The sequence below is a fragment of the Typha latifolia genome, chromosome 4, assembly GCF_019914945.1.
Source record: "Typha latifolia isolate L0001 chromosome 4, TyphaL0001v2, whole genome shotgun sequence".
NCBI classification, from domain to species: Eukaryota; Viridiplantae; Streptophyta; class Magnoliopsida; order Poales; family Typhaceae; genus Typha; species Typha latifolia.
In genome coordinates, this window is record NC_133089.1 from 12,538,163 (window position 1) to 12,561,111 (window position 22,949).

A 22,949-nucleotide genomic window follows, 5' to 3' on the forward strand; every position below is an offset into this window, starting at 1 on the left:
TTGTTTTCCATAACATTACTATTTGGCACCTCCTACTTGGCTAGCAAATTGTGAATGTTTTACTATACTAAATCTCTCTTCATTCTTCTCTTTTCAGGCCCTCTATTTCATTTTCAAACTCAAATATAAATTTAAATGAGTTTTACCATTTCCGAGCTAGCTTTTGCATTGAACTTAAAATATAAATCGATTTCTAATTTAGCAATTTACGTGGATATTTAAAAATCGCTAAGTAAACTGCTATGTTTTATTGGAGGAGAAATTTTTGCAAAGGTCTATTTTAACTTTAGTGACTTATATTTAAAAGTTACCGGCTAATTTAGTGGTTTCATAGAGAAATAAGTTGCTACTTCGATTTATATTTGGAAATTGTGTCCAGTGTTAGCATGAATTCGACCAATTTCATCAGTTATATAGCAATGCTTTAGGTAGATTTCTCTTCTTCCCGACCTCAAGAATTTTTATGTAAGAAGGTGTAAATCCTAGCCAGTCTTAGCTACTCCGAGATTGTATCTTTAAAGAATGGACTGATTTATCTTGCCTTTTATGTTGTAATTATTGTCTAGGGGAAGAAATGAAAAGAAAAGGTATGGTGATTAATCAAGAAGCCAAGGATCTGAGATTAGATATTAGGTCCCAAGATTAGAGCATTAAGTTATGCTACTATTGGATGAGGTTGGGTTGGATCCATGAAAGGGGCTGTAATAACTGAATTTTTGAGCCCATCTAATCAATTTATTTATTGCAAATATAAAAGCAAAGAACTTGTTTGATAGAGGAACCACAAATTATTTAATCAAATGTTGATCGAGGATAAGAGATAAATACTCATTTAAATTCCAAGATAAATTGAGATCTACTTAGCATCTTTTACACCATATCATTTCTGCAACTTTATTCCCTTATAAATTCCAATCAACAAATTTTATTTTCCATCTCATTAATTGTTACATTAATTATGAATTAATCTTTTACAGCTATTAAGATTTGCACTAATCAATGACTTATATTTCTTTGTATGCTTTTTAAAAACTATGATTTCTGCATGGACATCCTCTAGGTTATTTTTCGACAAATATAAGGTAAGATCTTAGTATTTTAATAAATAAAAAGATATAAAATACCCTTAATTGAAAGGAATACACGTAAATGGGAATCAGATCTATTTTTATATTGCAGATAGTTTAATTGAATCTTAATAATTAGTTAAGTTTGAGGGGGTATCTACACAAAACAAAACAAGAGTTAAAGATTGTTCATGTAAAAATAAAGTTGTTTTAAGAGATATGGGTGTTATAAGTGAACATAAGAGATTTGAGAGATGATAAGAGTTGAAACACATCATGTAGTTGGTTTCTCATCGAAGTTTTTTTTTTTTCATGGGTCTAAATTTCTCCAACCATCCTCAACTCTAAATTTACCCAAGAAAAGACTTTTTTAATGCAATAATCTCAGTGCAGTCTGTGTTTAAAGTATATTCAAACCGAGGTGAAAGTTGACTTTGTGTTCGAACGTTCCAATAGTAGATGATGGTAGATTTTTCTAAAGATTTGACATTGGATTTTTGCTGTTTCTCTGGGAAAGGAAAAGAACTATTGATGGATTTGTTTCTCTCCTTTTCTTTTCTTTGCTGCTGCTGAATGAAACTAAGTTCATGACCACCATTCCGTGAGATTAAGAACCCTCGAAGATCGTCGAGAGAGGTGTGGAGATTCTTTCAAGGTTGGAGAGTTGATCAAACACTTGGTCTGAAAGAATTCTTTACTGGATATATATATAAAAGACTCTTCTAATGTCTTATTTCTGGTCCAATGGAATTCATAGGTATAAAAAGAAGGCTCACCGAATAGAGATTTTTTCTTTCTTTCGATTGTTAATACGAGATATAAGAACCGCTACTACAAGTAGTACTATACCTTTGATTGTGAAATATCGGTTGTTTGTTGAACTCTGCGAATCACATGAAAATAGGTTACTCCAAATTCAGAGGTTAAAGAATTTCATAAAACGTTCTTGGTGGAAAAAAAATGTGAGTTATATATATATATATATATATATATATATATATATATATCATGCAAATTTTAAGAAAATTTAATGATTAATTAGGATTTATAATTGACCTCATATATTGGAATTAATTTTCTGTACTTTTAGAGAGTTAGAACTTAACAACTACGTGCCGTTTAATTAGCTCATATTTATGATTTTATTGTTTAAAATTATACCACAATTATAAATTCAAAATAAGCAAAAATACACATCTCAAGACAAGCAATATTTTTCATAAAACAATTAAGAAAACATAAAGTGATGATGTAGTAAGTAATTTACCATTGTAATCAAATTAGATGCTCGAACATTATACCATACAGTGGATGACAATAAATTAATACGAGAGAGAACATTTATACATAAGAATTGAATTTAATAAATTTATTTGTCATTTTCTTCTTAATTGAAAAGTAGCAAAATCGATTACTCGTGTAAAGTTGTCATGTTTCCTCTTTGTAATGTCAACCATATATTGAATCGGTTAAATAGCAAAATTATATATATTAAAAGGTAAAGTTTTTAAATTACACAAAATTTCTACTTTAATGCCTATAAATTTGGAATTTTACCCTATCATAAATGTGAAGGGTGGTAACTGACCTAGAGGCCCCACTCCAATCAAGCTTGAATTAAAATTAATTTCAAGTCTAGTTGTATAATCAAGTTTGAATTAAAATATTTTTAATTTAAACTCAAGCCTACATTAGTCAATCAATAAGTAATTTCAAGCCAATTAATTCAAACCTAAGTTGAGCTTCCGGTGTGGGATTGAAGCAAACTTAAAATAAGTCATGATTCAATGATAAAGTTATAAGAACTAATATAGTAAGTTTATAAACTTTTAGATGTTGTTCTAAAAAGTTTATATTAGTCATATGCAATCTAGTGCTTGATTTAATGCTAAGACTTGCTCAAGCTCCGTTCAAAAGTGAGTTAATTTAAGCTTAATCTACGGAACAAATACTTCTAACTAAACTTGATCGCGCCAAATTATGATAAAGCTCACTTCAAAACTAATTTAGTTTTTCTGATCAAATTTGAATCAACTCATTTTAGAGCTGAGCTTGAGCTGGTCTCAATTATTTTGAGAGTCCTCTAAATGTATCTCTACCCTTATTTTCTGTCCCTTAGTCGATAGAAGTTTTTATTAAAATATTTGTGCATGCTTTGCGTGTTTGCTTTGTTTATTTATTATCTTTCTACTTCTATTTGTTGAACATTGCTAATTAACCATAGTCGAATTGAGTTATGAAAGCCCAATTCCTAGATTAGTTGAAACTTTCAAGACCCAATATTTTTTTATACCTAAAAATCATTCTAAAATAAAGAAATAAGGAAAGGCAGCATTAGCTAGCTAGATCTAGATTAGCTAGATCTCCCAATATTATTGTATTCCCAGAGTAGTACTATATATAGAGGAAGTCTTGTCGGAGGGGTAGGGCCTGGAGATAACTTGCTGCTACCCTCATCATAAGAATCCCCATTATCACATCATAGAAGAAAGAGATTTAAGAGGAGAAAAAGAAGAGAACACAATACACAGTATATACAACAGTAACACAGTAGCAGTGTGACAGAGCCCTCCACTCTCTCCACATGCATATTACTTACTACCTCCATCCTCCCGCTAGATCTTCCATCCCTCTCTTTCTTCTTCTTTCTCAATTACTCATCTCTCTTGTTTCTTGGAGTCTATTATCTTCTGCAAAGCCCACTTCCCCTTGATTTGATCACCTGGAAAAGAAAGCCATCATATAGATATAAACTCTCTCTCTCTCTCTCTCTCTCTCTCTCTCTCTCTCTCTCTCTCTCAAGAGTAGATCAATGGAGGAAATCGTCCAACAGTTCGGAAGCAACTCATGCGAGAGATTAGTCTACTCTTCCACTACTACTACTGAAGTATTTGGTGCATCTCCACTGCGTATTGCAAGTCCTCATCTTCTCTTCAACAACAATACCCAACTTGAATCCAAGCCCATAGACTCCTCTCCCTCTCAAGTCCCTCCTCCTGATATGGACACCATGAAGTCTAAGATCCTTTCCCACCCCCAGTACTCCTCACTCCTAGCTACCTATCTGGACTGCCAGAAGGCAAGTATACTAATTAACTAAATCCAGCAACCAATTAATATATATTAACTCCTCAATATCACAGGTAGGAGCACCACCAGAGATTGCTGCTCGGCTCTCCACAATTGGCCAAGACATGGAAGCAAGGCTAAACGCACCACTAAGCTGCCACGAGTCTCCTTCCGAGCCGGAGTTAGACCAGTTCATGGTGGGTCTTAGGTCTAGTTTCTTCTTCCTCTTCTTCTTCTTCTTTGTTGTGCTAGCTCCATTCTAGTGTTTTGAGTCGTTATATATGTATATATTAGGAGGCATACCGTGAGATGCTTGTCAAATACAAGGAAGAGCTAACGAGTCCAATGCAAGAAGCCACTGAGTTCTTTCACACGATGGAGTCGCAGCTCAACTCTCTCTCCCTTCGAATCCTCTCCTCAGGTACTAATTCTAATTAGCACTGTCTCTTTGATGGAAAGGAGGAGGGAATTAAGAGACGGGTATAGGTTAGGGTTTTGAGACAGTGGAGAGTGACAGTGCAACACGGAGGTGTGTACTAGTACTACTGCCGTATGTCAGTAAGCTAAGCACGTGCGTTGTTACGAGGAGAAGAGACCCTCCCCCCCTTCTGTCACGCAATTGCCAGAGATGAGAGATCTCATTTATCCATCATGAATTCTAACTAGTCTATTGCCATATAATAATATAACCCTAATCGATCTCTGTCGACCTCTCACGAGGTTTTGGTAGTAGTTGTAGTACTGGAATGCTTTGAAATTAAAGAAAGAAAAACCCATCAATACCAACGTTTAAAGAAGTATCTATCTAAAAGATTGAGCCCTTCTTTTGGTTCTTGCAAGGGAAGGGTCTTTTTTAGGCCCTTTATTTAGGGTTCCAAAGTGAATCAATACTTTGCCTCGACAATGGTGGATGCACAATCTCTTTCTATATCTTGTAGATTTGTGAAGGTGGTTGGAGATGGCTTCGAATTTGCAGCTGTTAAATCAATCATTTTTTCTCCTGTCCTTTTGTTTATAAATTAACTGTTATCATTCTATTATAAGAAGTCCAACTTTTCATATTCCCAAGTTTATTCTTATAAACTGGTAGTTTATTCATCTAATCATTACTTTCATGACTCTTGCTACACCTCGTGCAATGGACTCCATTCATTTTAATTCTTTTGGCTTTACAAATCTTCTGCAATTTGGTGAACTCTAGAGTGTGAAGTGATCATTTTGCCAAAAATATTTAAAGTGGTTATTACTTTGACCAGCTTTAGCTTTAAGATCTAATGTCTGTTTTAGTTGTTTGAGATCCTTTTTTGTGGCTTCTGTTTGTGATATTGAAGCACATGAAATGATAACGTACCAGTTGTCTGCTGGCGTATTATATAGTTTTCTTTAAGGTTCTTATAGAGCATTATTCTTATAAACGAGAAAGTGGTTCTTTCTTTTCATGTATATACCATCGGAACATTAATTAATTTGTTTGGATTGCAATATATTGTTTTGCAGTAAGCACATGTAATCGAGGATAGAGTTGTATAAAAAAGAGAGTAAAATAATGTTTTGCAGTAAGCACAGGAAAGGAAGCAGTTGCATATAATTTTCTTGGGCTCCAAAGAAGATATATTATTCATCACCGTCAAGATAGTGCGTAATGTTGATGTTTTACTTCTAAAACGTAGATGATCTGGAAACATGTAGGAAATACATGCATGTTATTGGTCAATCTTAGACTCTCAGTCCTTAGACAAGAAAACTCAAGAATTATATCACTAATTGGCATGCACACAATTTTTATAGTTCAATAAGAATGGATATTATCAACTGTTACTTTCAGGAAGTAAAACATTATTCAGTTCTTACTGTTGTTTATACATGCTGGTTTCCAAAGTGGAGATATAAAATTTTCCTACTTTCTATGATTTTTAGTAGTTCTAGGTCAGTTGAATTGGGGTTTTTGCCTCCAAATATCATTGTTGCTAACAAAAGGCATGGAACTAAAAAACACTTAAAATGAAATAGAAATGTCTGCTTACAAAGTTGATTTGAACTTTACACATTATGTTGCGCTTAGAGTTTCAGATGTTACAAAAACTAAATATTACACTCTCTGAATGGGACCAGCAGCCCTGAAGAAAAACACTAATATTTAGCAGTCTTCACTAGTACAATAAGCTAATCGAGAAATGGATTATTTCCTTTCAGTGGTACCATGCTATGCTATGATCTTTGATATAAAACCATCAAATATTATTGTGTTAGTTATAGCACGCTTTATATATATATATATATGTGTGTGTGTGTGTGTGTGTGTGTGCAAACAAGTTTGTATATTTGTAATGTGTAGCTAGATGGATATTTCTTTGGCCTCTCATGCATAAATCATGGCACTTTGTTTAAAATTACTAGTTCACTAAACTATATTTAGTTTAATGTATTAATTAATCAAATATTACTGTGTGATTAGAGTGTTGTAACTCTAGCAATTGCTTGTTCTTGTACTGCGACAGTCTTCCAAACAAACTTTTCTCATCTACCTCTTCAATATTTATCTTGGTCATGATTTCATTTACCAAACTGTGCATGATATCGATTATGAGATATCTAATTTATTCAATATCCTTTAATTGTGGTTGCTGAAGCATACATTATATAAACATTATATAATCTATGTTTATGTGGCATCATCATGTCCTTTGGTTGAGATGATTGTAAGATAGAGAGAAACTATATATCAAAATCTTAGAAGTTGCCGTATCATTTTTGTTTATAAAGTGGTCGTAAAGTGTTTGTAAGCATAGCATAACTCCTGAAGTAGTGAGATGGTTGCAGTTAGATAATATAAAGTTAAAGCATCACTTTTGTCACCATGGCATTGGATTCTTAAAGGTACTCTTGGATCTTATTTTTCTCTCACAAGGGTTATAAAGTTTCTGTTGATAAGGAGTTGTCTACCATATATACATATATGTACGTATGTATACATCCTAATGCATGGTATACGTAGTCAGATTTTTCATGTTAATTAATGAATGGTTTCTTATTTTTATTTATACTCTTTCTTAAAGCTGGCCATCTAGTCGGATGGTTGGTAGAATGGTAGTTGATGAATGATTTTACCATATGACTGGTTTGAAAACAAGGCTCACCATGATTCTTAGAAAATAAATGTAGTTAATTTTGAAGGTCTAGTGTCAAAGAATTAATTAGATTAAAGCGGGAGGTGACTAAAGTTCATGATTAAGAGACATACATATTTTCCTTTCGACTGTCGAAGTCTAGATTTTCTTATGCTTCTGTTAGAGGCATTACTAAGTAATTATGGAGCTTGTTTTTATTTAGAGGATCAAGAAGGCAGTGGGACAGAAACCGAGCTCCTTGCTACCGATGTACGTGGTGAAGACTGCGAGATGAAGAACAACCTTCTGAAGAAGTACAGCAGGTATCTGAGCAGCCTCAGGAATGAGCTATCCAAGAAGACGAAAAAAGGCAAGCTCCCAAAGGATGCTCGGCAGCAACTATTCAAATGGTGGGAGATGCACTACAAGTGGCCATATCCATCGGTAGGTTCTGTGGATTAATCCTTGCATATAGTTGTGGTTAAATTACAAACATTACTTCTTGAACTATTCCTATAAACCACAATGTTATATCTCGTAATCGTTGGGATCTTTGATTGGTGAAATCCTATTTCTAAATCATATCCTAGTTGTATCTAAGCATGAACTGGGTGCTTATATGTAGTTGAACCATTTCCCTGTCATGACCTTGAGCAGGAGACACAGAAGGTAGCCTTAGCTGAATCCACTGGCCTTGAGTTGAAACAAATCAACAACTGGTTCATAAACCAAAGGAAGCGACATTGGAAACCTACCAATGAGATGCGATTCGCTGCTTCGCTCTACATGGATGGGCACTTCAGCAGTGATGGCCTATACAGGCTTATGCCATAAAATAACCTACCAATGTACTAGTTGCTTGCTTGCTTAGAGCTCAATTTTTCACACTTCTGCAGCTATGAAGTATAATTATCTAAAGACGTTTGTCATCTTATGTGCAAACTTCAGTGTGTAGTTCTATTATTTAGAGTTATAATCTGTAGACCAAGAATTTCCTGATTTTGTTGGTGCTTGTATTGGGTGTCTGACTATTAGTATTACTTCACAAATAATTGAAACTTAATTTTATGGGAGTGTTCATGGTAGTAAGAGAAATTTGTACTGTAATGGTGAGTTTGTTAAACCAATACATCTAAACACCTTCTTGATGGGGATCATTGCTATTTGTCATTTTACAAGTAGTCCTTTTCAAGAATTTCTCCAACACTGACAGTAATTTTTGGTACTAATTCTTGCATATTACTTGTTATGACAACTAATATAAATCTTCAGAAGCATGACATGCAACATCAGTATTCTCACTAGCTTTTCATTCATATAGAATTTGGCATTCTCACAAGCTCCACAAGGAGTGGAAGAACAACATAATTAGTGCAACATATAGCCATAGTCCTCTTGTTCTTTGTGAGTTCCTTTTCTTTTTTATTTGTTATTTGTTTCTTAGAGAAGAAGAAATTAAAAGGAGTATCTTTATAATCAATTCTGATATACCTTTATCTCTATGGTGCATGCAGCATTCAGTACTGTTTCAACTTTCAAATAAACGAACGTTAAACAACACATATTTCCTGATTCCTAATGCATATAAACCTTTTTACTACATTATGTAGACAATGTTAAAGTCGTGGGTTTTTTACATAATTTTTTTTTTCAAATATATCATAATTATCACTAAAATCTTAACTCTTTCAAATTAGACATTATAACTAGTTTTCGATAGAAAATTCATAGAATATTCCAAATAGATAGTTGTTAAGCTGAACAAATACATGTAATAGACTAAACTACCTTCCTTTCTTGAAGTTTAAAGTGTAAAACTATTTTATAGTTAATTTCTTTTGTTATAAAAACACCTTTATATTTAATTATATTATTACCAGAGTAACAAATGTGGCTGTAGTTTAGTGGTAAGAATTCTACGTTGTGGCCGTAGAGACCTGGGCTCGAATCCCAGCAGCCACACAAAACAGTTGACTTTTTGTCCTAATACTTGTATTATTTTACCTCGCATAGAAATGTATCATGGAATTAGATTCCATAGTAATTCTCGACTTGAAAAGGTCACATTAGGATCTTATAAAACATTTGATTTTTTATTAAAAAAAAACAATTGACTTTTAGGATCTAATCCTCTTGTAGCCGTCTATATTGAATCAGGATTATGCGTGTGTTCTAAAATCCACCCTAGGAATTGGATCCATATATATCTCGAAGGTGGAACATAGCAGCCTGTGATTGGCTGCCAAAATAGTTAAAATATATATATATTGTAATTTAATAATATAATTTTTACGAGTATGTATTGAAATATTTTTATTTTTAAATTTTAGGGAAAATTTGGAGACTAATAATTCCTTAAGGCATAACAAATTGCTACAACTTGATACAGTTGGCTGACCAATAGATGCGGTAGACATGAGAGAGATGAGAGAGGATTAATAAGATATAAAATTAATAAATTTATATCATATTAAGATAAAATTAAAGTCAATCTAAAAAATATTAAATTATATATATATTTATTTAACCTGGTTAGGGAACCACGGATAAATCTTGAACAACTTAAGACAAAAATATCTTTATTTTAATTTTCATGTATTCATTTTAGTTAAGAGCATTTTTATCTTTTTATCTATTAAAACATTGAGACATAATTTAAAAAGTAACGGGAAAGATATCAAATAATATATAAATATTAATTTAGAGATTTTTTAAGAGTATACATACAATATATATATATAATTTATTTAAATAAAATAGTATGGTTGGTGTTAACATTAGACCGTGTTTTTCCACTCCTCTTCTTCTTCTTTTTATCTTTTATTTTTCAATTTTTTTTAATACATAATGATCCTTTAATAGAATGGGTCAAGTGAGATATTTTTAATAGTTTAAAGAATTATTATGTATTAAAAAAATTTCAATGAATCATTATAGAAAAAAAAAAAAGAGCGATAGCTCAGCGGTGAAAAAGTAATTAATTAAAAAAATAAAATATTGTCACACTTGGCAAAAAGAAATAATAATAATATTATTATGTTACTCACGACTCCTTTTTCTCATTTGGCACGTGCCTCACGGCATCCGTCCGATCGACTTGCACGAATCTTAATGTGAGAAACGATGTTCGATGTCAAAAAGTCAAAACCTCCGATGTCTCCTACAGCCCTGCTCAACAGTCCGCAGGAGACCGCCAAGGCGCCAACTAATCTTGAATAAGTAAATAAATTAGAAGAAAAAAGGAAAGAAAAAAAAGAGAAGTTGATTCGAAGTCAGCGATCGAGAAGGGTTGAAACTTGAAACCCGCGCGCCACACTGGAAACTTCGATCGCCCACCTCCATTATTAAACCCTAATCACCTCCACCCACATGCATTCATCTAAACCTTCTAATAGACGGAGAGGAGGGAGAAATATTTGGAAGCTTGGAGATGGCGATGGTGGAAGATGGCGGAAAGAAGGGGAGGAAGACCACCAAATGCCTCCGGCGACTCAGTTGCTTCAAGGCCGCCGACGAACCGGCGGCTTCTGCCGGCGGAGACGGCGGCGTTGGATCCGGCGAGAGGAGGACTCCGTCGCATTTGGTAGTAACGGTCAACGGGATCATCGGAAGGTGTGCCTGTCTATCCCGGTTTCTAGTTTGATTTTTTGTTCTCTCTTTTTATGGTTATTTGGGTGCATTGCTGTGCTACTTATGCAGTAATCTGAAATGCAGATACTCTTTGGTCTTCTTGGTTACGTTTGCGAGATTTTGTTTCCTAACTGTTAAAGAACTTGAAATGTTCAAGAAGTATTAGTTGGATTCAACTGTGCTAGCTATGATCACCTAGTGGGATCAATAAAACTCGTGTCTTTGGTGTCCGAGGATCTTGATAAATTAATTACCTTTCTACTCTACTGCCTTTTATTTGGTATTATTCTGTTTTGCTGGACATTTGAGGTAAAAGGTCAGTAATTATTTTCTGGTTGGTCCCCAACTTATGAGATTCCATCTGAATTTAACTAGCATTGGGTTAATATTTCATGACGTTGGGCTAGTGTTGGTACATGCAGTGACTGCACTCTGCAATTTTTCTTTTGGTTTTGAACACTAAACTTCGTGCATGCTTAGCTGTGAATAGCTCAAGTAGTGTACATATTTGTTAAGATGGACATCCAACGGGATTTAATGAACCCATTTTAATTATAAATCTTCAAGTATTATTGCAGAGACACTTGACCATTTATACTTGATTTCAAGGTCTTATTATCCTTGTTATTGATCATGCTAATCTAAAAGTTTGATTTTGAAACAAGAAAACTTGGTTCTTGAGGAAATATTTCATTCTCTTGGCTTGTTCTTCCATGCTACATAACAGAAATAGGAAGGTGAAATTTGTTTTTTTTTTTTCATCAATTAATTCTGCATCTTTGCCATAGTGTGCTGCCATGACTAACATGGGCCTTCCTATTCTCTTTAAACTTAGACGTAATCTTTCTCTTTGTGTGCAGTGCGGAAAACTGGAGATTTGCTAAGAAGCAGTTTCTCAAGAAGTACCATGAAGATGTTATTGTGCTTTGTGAGTCTTCTCAGACTTTCACATTTCTCATAAATAATCTTAAACAGGAGATTCTCGATTCAGTTGGTTGATTTAGTAATTGTGGGATAATCTCTATGACCTAAAATGCATTATTGTCAGAAAGTTCTCAATCATATGCTGACGCTTTGTCAGACTAGTGCCATCTAGTTAGCTAGATATAATAGATCAAAGTTTGTGAGTTCTCTCAAGAGTGAATTTAAAGATAATCACTGTAGAAGTATAAGATTTGTTTTTAAGTACAAATATTCAACAATAGTATGATACGACTTTCTTACTGGAATGATCGAATATTGGTAGTTTTCTTCTGATAAGAGTGGCTTTGACAACATTAAAGCTCAGACTGTTGGGTCTTGTGCTACAAATTAAGACTGTTGGTCTTGTTTCAGAGAAAGACGCATACATAGTTATAGGAAAAGCAGGACTGAGAAACCAGAAGCACCAAATCTGCAGAACGTAAATAGTTGTAAAATGGTAACATGAACAGATATAATCTCCTATGGATATACTACTGAATAAAATAGATTATTTAACGGGTTCTCAAAAATAACTCTAGTGCTTCTGGTCAAAGAATGTGGTCAAGAGCTCCTTTTGACCTCAGTAATTGCAATTCATTTTTGTGCCATCATTTGTGTAAAGGCCATAAGTACTTCACTCTCATTCTTCTTCAATTGGAAAGTAGCAAGATTTTTATGTTGGGAGATAAGGTGAGTTGATTTTTAAGTGTTGCCAACCAAAGAATCCAACTTTCCATTTCAATATGCACCAATGTTCTTGAACAAAATTAAAGTTTGGATTAAGAAAAAAAAGGTCATAACTTTCCACCAGGGGTTATGCATTTGATTCTACGATTTCCTTTTTCTTTTCTATCAATGGAATTTGACCTAAGCCATCTTATATTCTACAGGTAGTGCATGTAATACTGCAACCAAAACTTTAGATGGAATTGACATAATGGGGGAAAGATTAGCAAAGGAGGTAGACACAAATATTCCTCATTTTATAGTTGATAACTATTATTTAGTAAATCATGCATAATATTGAGGGTTTATTTTTTATGATTCCACCAATTGTCACTGGAAGCTTATTTTACATTGTGCTGATGCGGTTTACTTTGATCTTTTGATGTAGTGAATGGACTATAGGTCTTATTATTTGTGACAGATTATTTGATTTAATAACCATGTGTATACAGGTAATGTCATTCATCACAGATAAGCCTGAGCTTCAGAAGATCTCCTTTGTTGGACATTCACTAGGTGGTTTGATTGCAAGATATGCCGTTGGTTTATTATATGAAAAAGATGTCCCCGGGGCTCCTTCTGCAGACAACAATGAGAGGGATTTTAATGCACATGAAACTCAATCTATCAATAAAAAATTTGAAGGCAAAATTGCTGGATTGGAGCCAATGAACTTTATTACTTTTGCAACACCACACCTTGGTTCAAGATTTCACAAGCAGGTCATTTCAATTTTCAACATGTGCATGTGTATGTATGTACATGCATATATATATATATATATATATTTCTCTAGTCTTTCTTACTAGTGATACTTATTCATTTCATTATTAGTCTAACTATACTTGAAACAACACAGACAGACGAAAATTTTGCTCGAAATTGCTGTCTTATGAAATCTGATGATTCTTACAACTACGCTATCAGATCATGTCCAATGTAGTGAAAATCAAGAGAAAGAACTATTCCCCCCCCCCCGAAAGAAAAGAAGAAAAGAGAAACTCTAGACAAGGAAAGTTGCACAAAGAGGAAGTTGCACCGAAGGCGGGAGCTCAGTGAAGCCCCTTTGGCAACTCTCCTTCATAATTCGCTATCTGTCACAAACCCAAATCACTTGAACAATGCAACACATATTTCCCTCCCTCTCTCTATTTCTCACACTGGAGCCTCATCTCCACACAGTTATTAACATATTATAACTATGAAGTTTTGTATGATCCACAATTTTGGTCTCCTTATGACAGTTTCCTAATTATCTCCTCTTTCTCCTTGATTTTTTGTGATTTTCAAGTACTTTTTTGCAACTCTTTTGAATTCCCAGAACTGAATTGGTACTTTGGAACATTTCATTTTTCGGGAATCAAAAGCGGAACTTCAAACCATGACTGATATTCATTGAAGAACCTTGGAATTAACTTGCAGATCCCAATTTTGGGTGGCTTCTCTACATTGGAAAAGGCAGCGTATCGAACTTGTGGGATTCTACGGAGAACTGGCAAGCATCTTTTTCTTAAAGACAATAAGGAGGGCAAGCCTCCTCTTCTCCTTCAGATGCTCAATGACTGTGGAGATCTTCGGTTCATGTATGGCTTCATATACGGTTTACAATGAATATTTCTTAGAGATTTTGCATTTAAATTATACAGATATTTATTTTCTTTCTTCTGCAGGTCTGCTCTGCAATCTTTCAAACGCCATGTAGCTTATGCAAATGCCTGCTCTGATTGTATCCTTTCTGGTAATCATAGTACATATACACTCACACATGGACACACACACACAAACACACAACATTAACTCTTTTGGAAAAGTTTTAACACCCTAATGGCAATTGATTGCATCTTCGTCATAGAAAACTTATCTTCAGGTGAAGAGAAATAAATCATTTACTTTCACCTCAGGATGAGCTTTTCATTTCCCGAGGAGTATTGAATGGCTACAAAATCTTATATCTTTATCCAAAGATTTAACAAAGAATTTGTTGCCCTGTGTGTGTAATCGTTATGTATAACACATATTTAAGATCAAAATGGTATCAATTGAAGACTTTCGATATTTCACGTCTTCTTACCAACTTTTCATTATCATGTAAGTGAAGGACTTAACTGCAACCAGTAATTGTTGGCTGGAAGACATCTTCAATTCGTCGTAAACATGAGCTTCCAAAGGTATACTTAACTTTCATGCAATTTTAGAATCTTATGGCCATCTCACCTAAATTTATTCCCTAATGCAGCGTGAAAATTTTATGAAGAATGAGAAATATCCACATATTGTTAACGTAGAGAAGCCAAACAGTGCTAATACACAGCAAGATAGCTTTACAGAGACAATGATATATCAAGCAAAAAGTGCAAGTGAAATGGAAGGTAAAATTTTCTGCCCCTCATTATGGTTTTTAAAATTAGGTGGTACACTGAAAAAGTCCTTCAAATACTTTTTTTTTAGAATGCACCTCTTAATTATTTTGTTGAATATCTGTATAGGAAGATTTATTTGTTTCATGAAATTATTATGAGTATGAACTTATCCATATCTTTGTTTTGTGAGAACCAAAGTAAAGATAGAGGACACAAATGGTTAACTTTGTCTTCAGTTTTTCTTTTTCTTTCTTTATATGCAATGTTATATAGTGATTCAAAAGTTTAGAGATAACCGGAGTGTATTACATGTTACCAATGGGTAGTAACCAATATCTGAGAACAGGATAAGCACTCTTTGTTTTTCCTTGTGAACTTATTTAGGAACAACATTTACCCATGAGATACACAAGTTCTCACCTAATATATTGCTTAGAACACATGAGCGTGTTGCCAGGATATAAAAACCTATAAGATTGACAAGAAGTATTAGTTAATACTTTACATAGCTTATATGCAGTGTATGAGGTTTAGGATTCTATAAAGTACAATCACAAGAATTTATTGCCAATTATATATGTATCCTATTCATCCTGCAGGTAGCAATCAGAAGATTGCAGAATGCATGCAGTTTTGGAAGTTTTTTCAATTTTAGATTAGAAGTCTTCTTTACTAATTTTCAAAAGCAAGATTCAGAGCTTTTCTTCAACAGGACCATATGTCCATAACCAAGCGTTTGGTTCCCCCATTCGTCTTGGCATAATGCCTTAGAGTTTAGGCTTGAGCCGAATCGAAGATTGGAAACTCTCTGATATGGAAGATTGTTGCATCAATTTCCTCAAAATAATTTTCACCGCACATCATTTTTGTTAGATTTTCTTCCTCAACTTTTTCAAACATTTAGCTGAAAATTTCACAGGGTTAGTCTATCTGCCTAAATATAGGGATACTCATGGACCGGGTCGAGCTTGGCCTAATCCAGATAAATTGAGCTCGGGTCTGGACAAGGTCTGGTCCAGTCCAGTCCTGAATTATGTTTGGACTGAGTCTGAGATTGGGTCGATTTCAAATTTTTTTCTCCCAGTCCAGTCCATGCCCATGTTGTTTGGTGGGCCAATTATAGGCAGACAGTCGGGCCTGGCCTGGCCCAATGGATGAGTAATCTTCAATTGATTTAAAATCTTATTAGAAAGAGAATAAGATCCAGTTAGGGTTCCTTTTATTTTAGAAAAAAAAAGAATGAAAATGTGGATCGAGAGAAAGAAATGTAAGGAATTGAAATAGGAATGTCAAGAATTTAAATATAATAGACGTGGGTCAGGTAAACTGCGGATGGACAGGCTATGCCTTAATGGATGGACTATTATCTAACGGGTGAGCCAGGCTCAAATTGGGCCTGATTTTAACAGGTTAGACATGGACGGGCTTCGGGCCCATGGTCTTTTTGAGCGCCTCTGCCTAAATGTTGCACCTAATTTGGTAAATGTCTGTCAATGTGCCCAATGGAAGGGGCTTGATTTGTGCATGATGGTCTCCATAAATGGTTGAACTATGCTCACGAAATATGCAGCTTCAATATGATAAGGACCAGTAGATCTTGAGTGCTTACAAACCATAAATGCTCTCACAGTCAATTTTGCAGTGGATGCTGTTTGCCTTTTGAATGATAAGATGCCTAGGTAGTTTGTGTCTGAGAATGGGAAATACTGAAAGAAACCTGAGTAATTCAAAAAGGTAGGCAATTGTTTGCAGAGGAGAAAGCCTATGACTTGAAAGTTAATGTATGATCTAATTCTTCTTGATCAAAATAACATGGTATCAAATAAGAAAGAGTAGTTCTTTTCTTTTGAAAGATTTTTTACTTCATTTCAAGTGCATTTTGTGACTATAAATATTGCCATTCTTCAATTATCCCATGAGGACTAAGTAGACTTTGTCACGCTGGCACCATTGGATTGTTGAGAATATGAAACTCCCTTTTACTTTGATGCAATGGAGAAAAAGGAATATAAGTGCAAGTACTTGTGTGAATTGGGCATCTTGGATTATTGGAAATTTTAGCTTATCTATCTTCCTCTCCTTCCTCTCCTTCTTCTCTCTTGTTCAACTCCTCCAAGCCTTAGCCGACCTAGGGTTGCCATTGCTGCCTATCTCATCAACTGGTCGCATCCCCTTGACCCTAAGGAATAACTCACCTTCCTCCTTCTCCCTTCTTCCCTAAGTATACCTTCTACTACCTATATCCACGGAATCCCCAAAAGGGCCTCTCGAGATCACCTTGCTGTCTGTCATCTCCGACCTGAGATCACTGTTTGATCTATATCTCACTATCTAGCTAACCGATTTCCGAGATATTAGATTTGTTGAAAAGCTTACTTCCAAACTTACAAAATGTACAAATCTTAGGTCAATCCAATGGCTAGATCCTTCGTAAAATCTCTAGAAAGCTTCGTCTTGGCTGCTGCTCTGAAGTGGTTGCGAGTTGAATCGGTTTGCTTCAAAAGAGGTTCATAACATAAATCCAGTTATTTTTATGAGTAGCAGACTTGACTTGGTTTGCCAAATTGAATAGGCTCAAGTCTGACTAATCCACCTAAGCAACAATTAATCTACCTAAGCAATGACTCATTCACCTAAGTAATGACTAAGCTACATAAGTAATGACTCATAAGTAAATACACCAAACATAGGGTCTAGTCCGCATAGCAACTATTTAGCAAATAAACTCAAGAGTAAATAGATAACTAGCTAGGGAAATGACATAAATGCCCTTGACCACCTCTAGGCATTGAACTCAATAGGACTGAGTTCACCCTCATGGTTGGGTCATAATGATTTATCATGTTGCATCAGTTTGAATCAATAATTTACAAATGTTAGCAAACTAGGTTGTTTAGGAATTAGAGTAGAATGGTATCTAAATTTTGATGCATGTTATAACTTGGTCCAAACAAATCTAATCTTGCCTGAATTATATTTATGTATAAGAAACAATGGAGCAACATTATCCTTAAGTTCTTCAGTTAATGTGATAATTACAAGTCCACGTGGACATCTGCTGCAAATTTCATAGTTAAAATGGGTTCATGGTAAACAATATTACCTGTATCTGTGGATAATAAAATTGGTCAGTCAAACTGAATTTTCTTTTGACTTTGATTTTATCTATTTATTGTAGAGACAATGATCAAAGGTCTTAACAGAGTTCCATGGGAAAGAGTAGATGTCAGCTTCAGAAGAAGTAAACAAAGGGTTTTTGCTCATAGTACTATTCAGGTTTGTTACCAACTCCTGTCAGTTCCCTAATATGGTAAATGTGAAATTTTGCTAATCCAACATTGGTTATATTGTTGCCTTCATGTCCTTGGTTACATAGTGATACCCCAATCAACATGCTAATGCTAATTCTTCTATCCTCATGCCAGAACCCATCTTTTTTAAAAGAGCACAGAATCCAGTTCCAATTAGAGAATTTAGAACTAATAAGGTAATAATGTAGATGAAACAAAGTAAGGAATATCAGTATCATCATTCTTAACTTAAAAGGATGTTTGCAAGAATCAAAATTCTTGAACATATATAAAGTAAAGCAATGAGGAATATGATTTTACTTACTATAACCAGAAAAAAATAATCATAAATCATGATCATCAATTTGAAAGGTTAGAGAAGTCATTCAAGTACTCAACAGAAGGCACAACAGCTAAGTTTGTTATGTGACTATGTTACCAAACACTAAAGCCATCCCAGTTCAGATCTATACATATACATATATAGATATAGATACACAAATATTGTTAAATTTGTTAATGTATGCGTTAAATTTAATACAGAAAAATGTCATCAAGTCAATGAGAATAACATTTGACACTGAAAGTAGTTCCTAACTTCCTATCATTGAAAATTCGTAGATAACTAATGATATTTACTCATTGATTATTAAAAGCAAAGTCTAACAATTTGGTACGATAATTGTGGGTTGGAGATGTTGGATTGAAACTTGTCCTGTTGGAGTATTAGACTATTAGTGTATTACTACGCATAACCATGAAGTAGAATTAGATGAAGGAAATGTGTAAGGAATATCATTAGAATAGACAAGACGAAATTCCCTCTTACGAGAAGAGAAGTTGATGCAGTTGGCTGCTAAGTAGCTTATTGAAATTGTTTCTTAGTTTTCCAACAAACGAGGTTTTTTTTTTTATCATTTGTAGCAATAAAATTCTGTTTCTTCTGGCTATGATTAAAATCTGAAAGAGCAAATTAATTTTATTTGTTTCAGTTGGAATTAGGATCAAACCATTTTCATGTTCACAGGCATTTTAAAACTCTTACTGTGTTTTGTAAACAATGTTAAAATATGACCATGGCAGTTAATTGACTTATTTTAAGACATTTTAGATCAGTTGAGATTTAGCAGTTATGTGCAGATTGAGTGTGTCAATCACAATCTGCTATTATGATGTGTTAGTATAGCATGGCCCTTAAGATTTCTATGTAGTGCTCGTCCTGTTCTCTTTCTACTGTTCAGTATGATAGCTGGTATCTGAGTTGTTCAAATTATCAAGTGGATTTGGTTTGATCTCATCACTTATCCCATGAAAAAGCATGCCTAATTATGCTTCTCAATAATGCTTAACTTAACTGAGATTTCCATTGCCTTTTCCTATTTGGGTTTCATGCACAATATTAGTTAAGGGATATGTAGCACATCAGAAGCATTCAAGGGGCACTTCTTCCCGGTGTCAATTTAGGTTGTTTGGAGCAATTTGACCAAGAATTTTTCCCCTTAAATTGCTGAAGTTGTCCTCTAACTTTCCAGCACATCAATTTGTTATTAAAAGCAAGATCCGGACATCTATCATGGACCAGAAATTTCTGAGGCATTAATGCGTATGCATCTGCATTATGAAAATTCTGCTTCTCAAAGAATAAATCTTTTTAATGTATTGTGCAGGTAAAGACATACTTCTTGAATTCAGATGGCGCTGATGTGATCTTTCACATGATTGATTATTTTCTTTTGTAAGAAAACAGTGGTACTAAATTTCTCGAACACTCTCCAATTGAGAGGGTCATCATCTTCTTTCTCTAGCTCCTGGAAATTTTCAACTGGGCGCGAAGGAAAAAGAATTTTCTCCTATTTGCCAAAACAGGCTTACTGCATGATTCTTATTATCTGAATCATGATGTACGTCAATTTTGCAGTGTTGTAAATTGATGTTCCCTATTCAACTTCTACGCAATAACATTTGTATAGTGCTGCAAAAACGGCTGTAACCTGATTGTTATGAAATCGTTATATAATATAGTGATATACCGAATTCTCTTTTGCAATTACTGTTAGATTGAATTTTCTGTACATGCTTTGCAAATTTCCAATTCAACTAATAGTATAGAAAGGAGAACAGGTGAAATGTCTGTTGTAATGCATGGGTCCAAATTATATTTAGACCAGGCTACAACCAGACCCAAAAGGTTACCAAGAGTATCTTTGATGGAAATTTGATTCATATGCAATCTTGTTGCATGGGTAGAGAGTATCTTTGATGGAAATTTGATCCAAGGAGTTTCAGTTAACATTTCAGAAAACTATCAAACTCGTATCACAGTGACAGGTCTTCACCTGCTATGCTGTTCATTGCTTAGCAAGTTAGCATGCTTTCTCTTCTCATGTCCATTCTTTGCAGTTAGGTTGACGTCTTGGAGTAAGACTGCTCAGTATCACTACTACTACAAGCATTCCTTCTCTAACTCCAAAAAATGTTGGTGAGATGGAGTGATGGATGACTCATCTGTTTCTTTCTCGGTGTCTCTTTGGGGGAAGAATCCTCACAGGTAAGGCCCCTATGCCTTGTGGACACTACCATTTTAGTCCTCTCTCTCTCTCTCTCTCTCTCTCTCTCTCTCTCTCTCTGAATGGTTTCCTTGCTGCTGTTGCTAACATGTCAGATATATTTCACATCTGATTATTTTTCTTAAATTTGGTGCTCAGTTTGTTTAAGTTTATGAAATCTTGGGTCACTTTATTCCCAGTGGTGTCTGCACCAATCTGTTGTCGTTTTCCTGCTGCCACTCTTTCAACTGTTGTGTTCTTTTGGGTCTCTCTCTCTCTCTCTCTCTCTCTCTCTCTCTCTCTCTCTCTCTCTCTCTCTCGGAGCCAAAGCAGGAGAAAAACTTTTTTATGTGCATTCAATGCTTGGATTCATAGTACTAGACCCGTTGGACTCGCACACTATTTGTAATCATCCTTTTCTCTTTCCAACCTTAGAAGAAATCCTTTTAGCACGTCATTCATATCTATTCATCTCCCCCTCCAGTCTATTCTTCGTTCATTTAGTCCTCCAGATGGGTCTCTTTTATTGCACCATCATTCCTAGAAAACAATCCCTCCAGCTCTTTCCAATACTCCTCCTGTTCTTCTTTCTGGCCATGTACTCGGCTCAAGGTAACTTTCTGTCTAGAGTTCAAAGCTCCATTACTTGCTCTTCCATAACAGTTGAATCCTTTGGGTTTCTACAGGTAGGTCATTGTCTAAGCTTCAAGAGATTGTAAAGGTGACATCTTTTGCTACTTGGCCTTCTTCAGGGCTCTTCTCTTTTGCTGCTCTCTTTGCTTTTTAACCTTCAAAGCAAAGTTACCATTTCTACAGGAGGAAACAAAGGAGGAGATGGTGATGGTGGAAGGAATGATTGGATCAAGACCACCTAGATGTGAGAGAAGGTGCCTCTCCTGTGGCCATTGTGAGGCAGTTCAGGTGCCCATAGCTCTACATAGCCAGAATGGAACTAGGCAGTCCTCTAAAACTATCACTTCCAAGGATGATGATGATGATCGTGATAATGATCATGACGATGGTAGCCCCAAGTACAAGCTCCTCAATTGGAAATGCAAGTGTGGAGGCATGATCCTTAATCCATGATTATTAGAAGAGAGTCAAATGCCCATTAAATTGTATAAATATGTGTTAAACATGAGATTAGTTTTTGTCACTTCCCTTTCTCATATATGTGTACTGACTAAATGCACTGGTTGATTAAAGTAGTAGTGCATGTACAACAACACTTGGGGTCACCTTTCATCAGAGGGACTGAGAGAGAGAGAGAGTATAGAAAAGAAATGGGGATATGCGGAGAATAGAAGAAGAAGAATAAGGACTGGTGCAAGACAACATTTTCCATGAGAGGTCACATCGGCCAGATGCTTAGGTGTAATGAAATGCTTGAGTATGGCTTACAGCACAAGCAATTGAAGGAGTATAACAGTATGTTAAATGCTACCTACTATAGGTGATCATAGGCGAGGTCTTTTGAGCTAATTTTTTTTTTTATCATTCATGAGTTATGAGTTTGAACTGGATAAAGGGTTAATCCTTTTTAGATATAAAGACATTTAGTCCTATCGAGTTTTAGTTGTTTAGTTTAGGCTTCTAGTTATATGCGTCGTTGAATAATTACTTTGAATCAAACTTCGTCGAGACCTGTTTTAAGTTATTGCGTTGCTAAGCTATTTTTTCGAGCTAACCGTACTGTTGAGCCATCAACCGAATCGAGCTAAGCTATCAAACCACCAACCATTAACCACCAAACAATTTTTTGACAATATTATTTGTGGTTGGAGTTGAACTCATAAGTGTCTACCAACTCTACTTGAGTTGGTTGGTGAACCAAATTTGATCACGGCTTGATCAAAAGGTCGGATTGGATCACGAGCATAGTGTCTCAGACTTTCGGGCTAAGCCGAGTGGACAAAAGTTTAGCTGCCGAGTGGGCAAAGATTTAGCTCCTGCAATATCCAACAAAAGGTTACTCAAATTTTTAATCAGTAGAAATAGGTCCTTCTATTATTAAATTATAAATTCAGGCATTTTTTGACTGATTTAGATTTTTTTAATTCAATTCAAATATTTTGTATAAGCGATTTTTATAAATTATATAGGTGATATGTGATGTATTTTTTAAAATCTCGATGCACACGTAGCTAAAAATTGTAGTATATATTTTTAAATTAAAGTGTATATTTTGCAT

At 34.8% G+C, this 22,949-nt stretch overlaps 3 protein-coding genes and 1 non-coding gene across 4 annotated transcripts; all 4 read left to right on the forward strand.

Annotated features, from left to right (window-relative positions):
• The first annotated feature begins 7,534 nt into the window (after nt 1–7,534).
• LOC140785987 (homeobox protein knotted-1-like 4) lies at nt 7,535–8,077 on the forward strand. Its single transcript, XM_073134146.1, has 2 exons — nt 7,535–7,687; nt 7,901–8,077. Exons 1-2 carry the CDS (start codon nt 7,535–7,537, stop codon nt 8,075–8,077), a joined length of 330 nt encoding a protein of 109 aa, XP_072990247.1.
• Nucleotides 8,078–9,133: 1,056 nt separating this feature from the next.
• On the forward strand, nt 9,134–9,205 carry TRNAH-GUG (transfer RNA histidin (anticodon GUG)). The gene has a single exon. It is a non-coding gene; the product is annotated as a tRNA-His (tRNA).
• A 1,325-nt stretch (nt 9,206–10,530) lies between these two features.
• LOC140786888 (lipid droplet phospholipase 1-like) lies at nt 10,531–20,262 on the forward strand. The gene is made up of 10 exons (XM_073135596.1): nt 10,531–10,855; nt 11,734–11,801; nt 12,727–12,797; nt 13,015–13,284; nt 13,985–14,145; nt 14,233–14,288; nt 14,678–14,730; nt 14,799–14,931; nt 18,101–18,198; nt 19,880–20,262. The coding sequence occupies exons 1-10, from the start codon at nt 10,674–10,676 to the stop codon at nt 19,949–19,951; spliced, it is 1,164 nt and encodes a 387-aa protein (XP_072991697.1). The 5' UTR covers nt 10,531–10,673; the 3' UTR covers nt 19,952–20,262.
• Nucleotides 20,263–20,852: 590 nt separating this feature from the next.
• On the forward strand, nt 20,853–22,166 carry LOC140787097 (EPIDERMAL PATTERNING FACTOR-like protein 2). The gene is made up of 3 exons (XM_073135852.1): nt 20,853–21,370; nt 21,445–21,479; nt 21,575–22,166. The coding sequence occupies exons 1-3, from the start codon at nt 21,118–21,120 to the stop codon at nt 21,842–21,844; spliced, it is 558 nt and encodes a 185-aa protein (XP_072991953.1). The 5' UTR covers nt 20,853–21,117; the 3' UTR covers nt 21,845–22,166.
• Nucleotides 22,167–22,949: the final 783 nt, after the last annotated feature.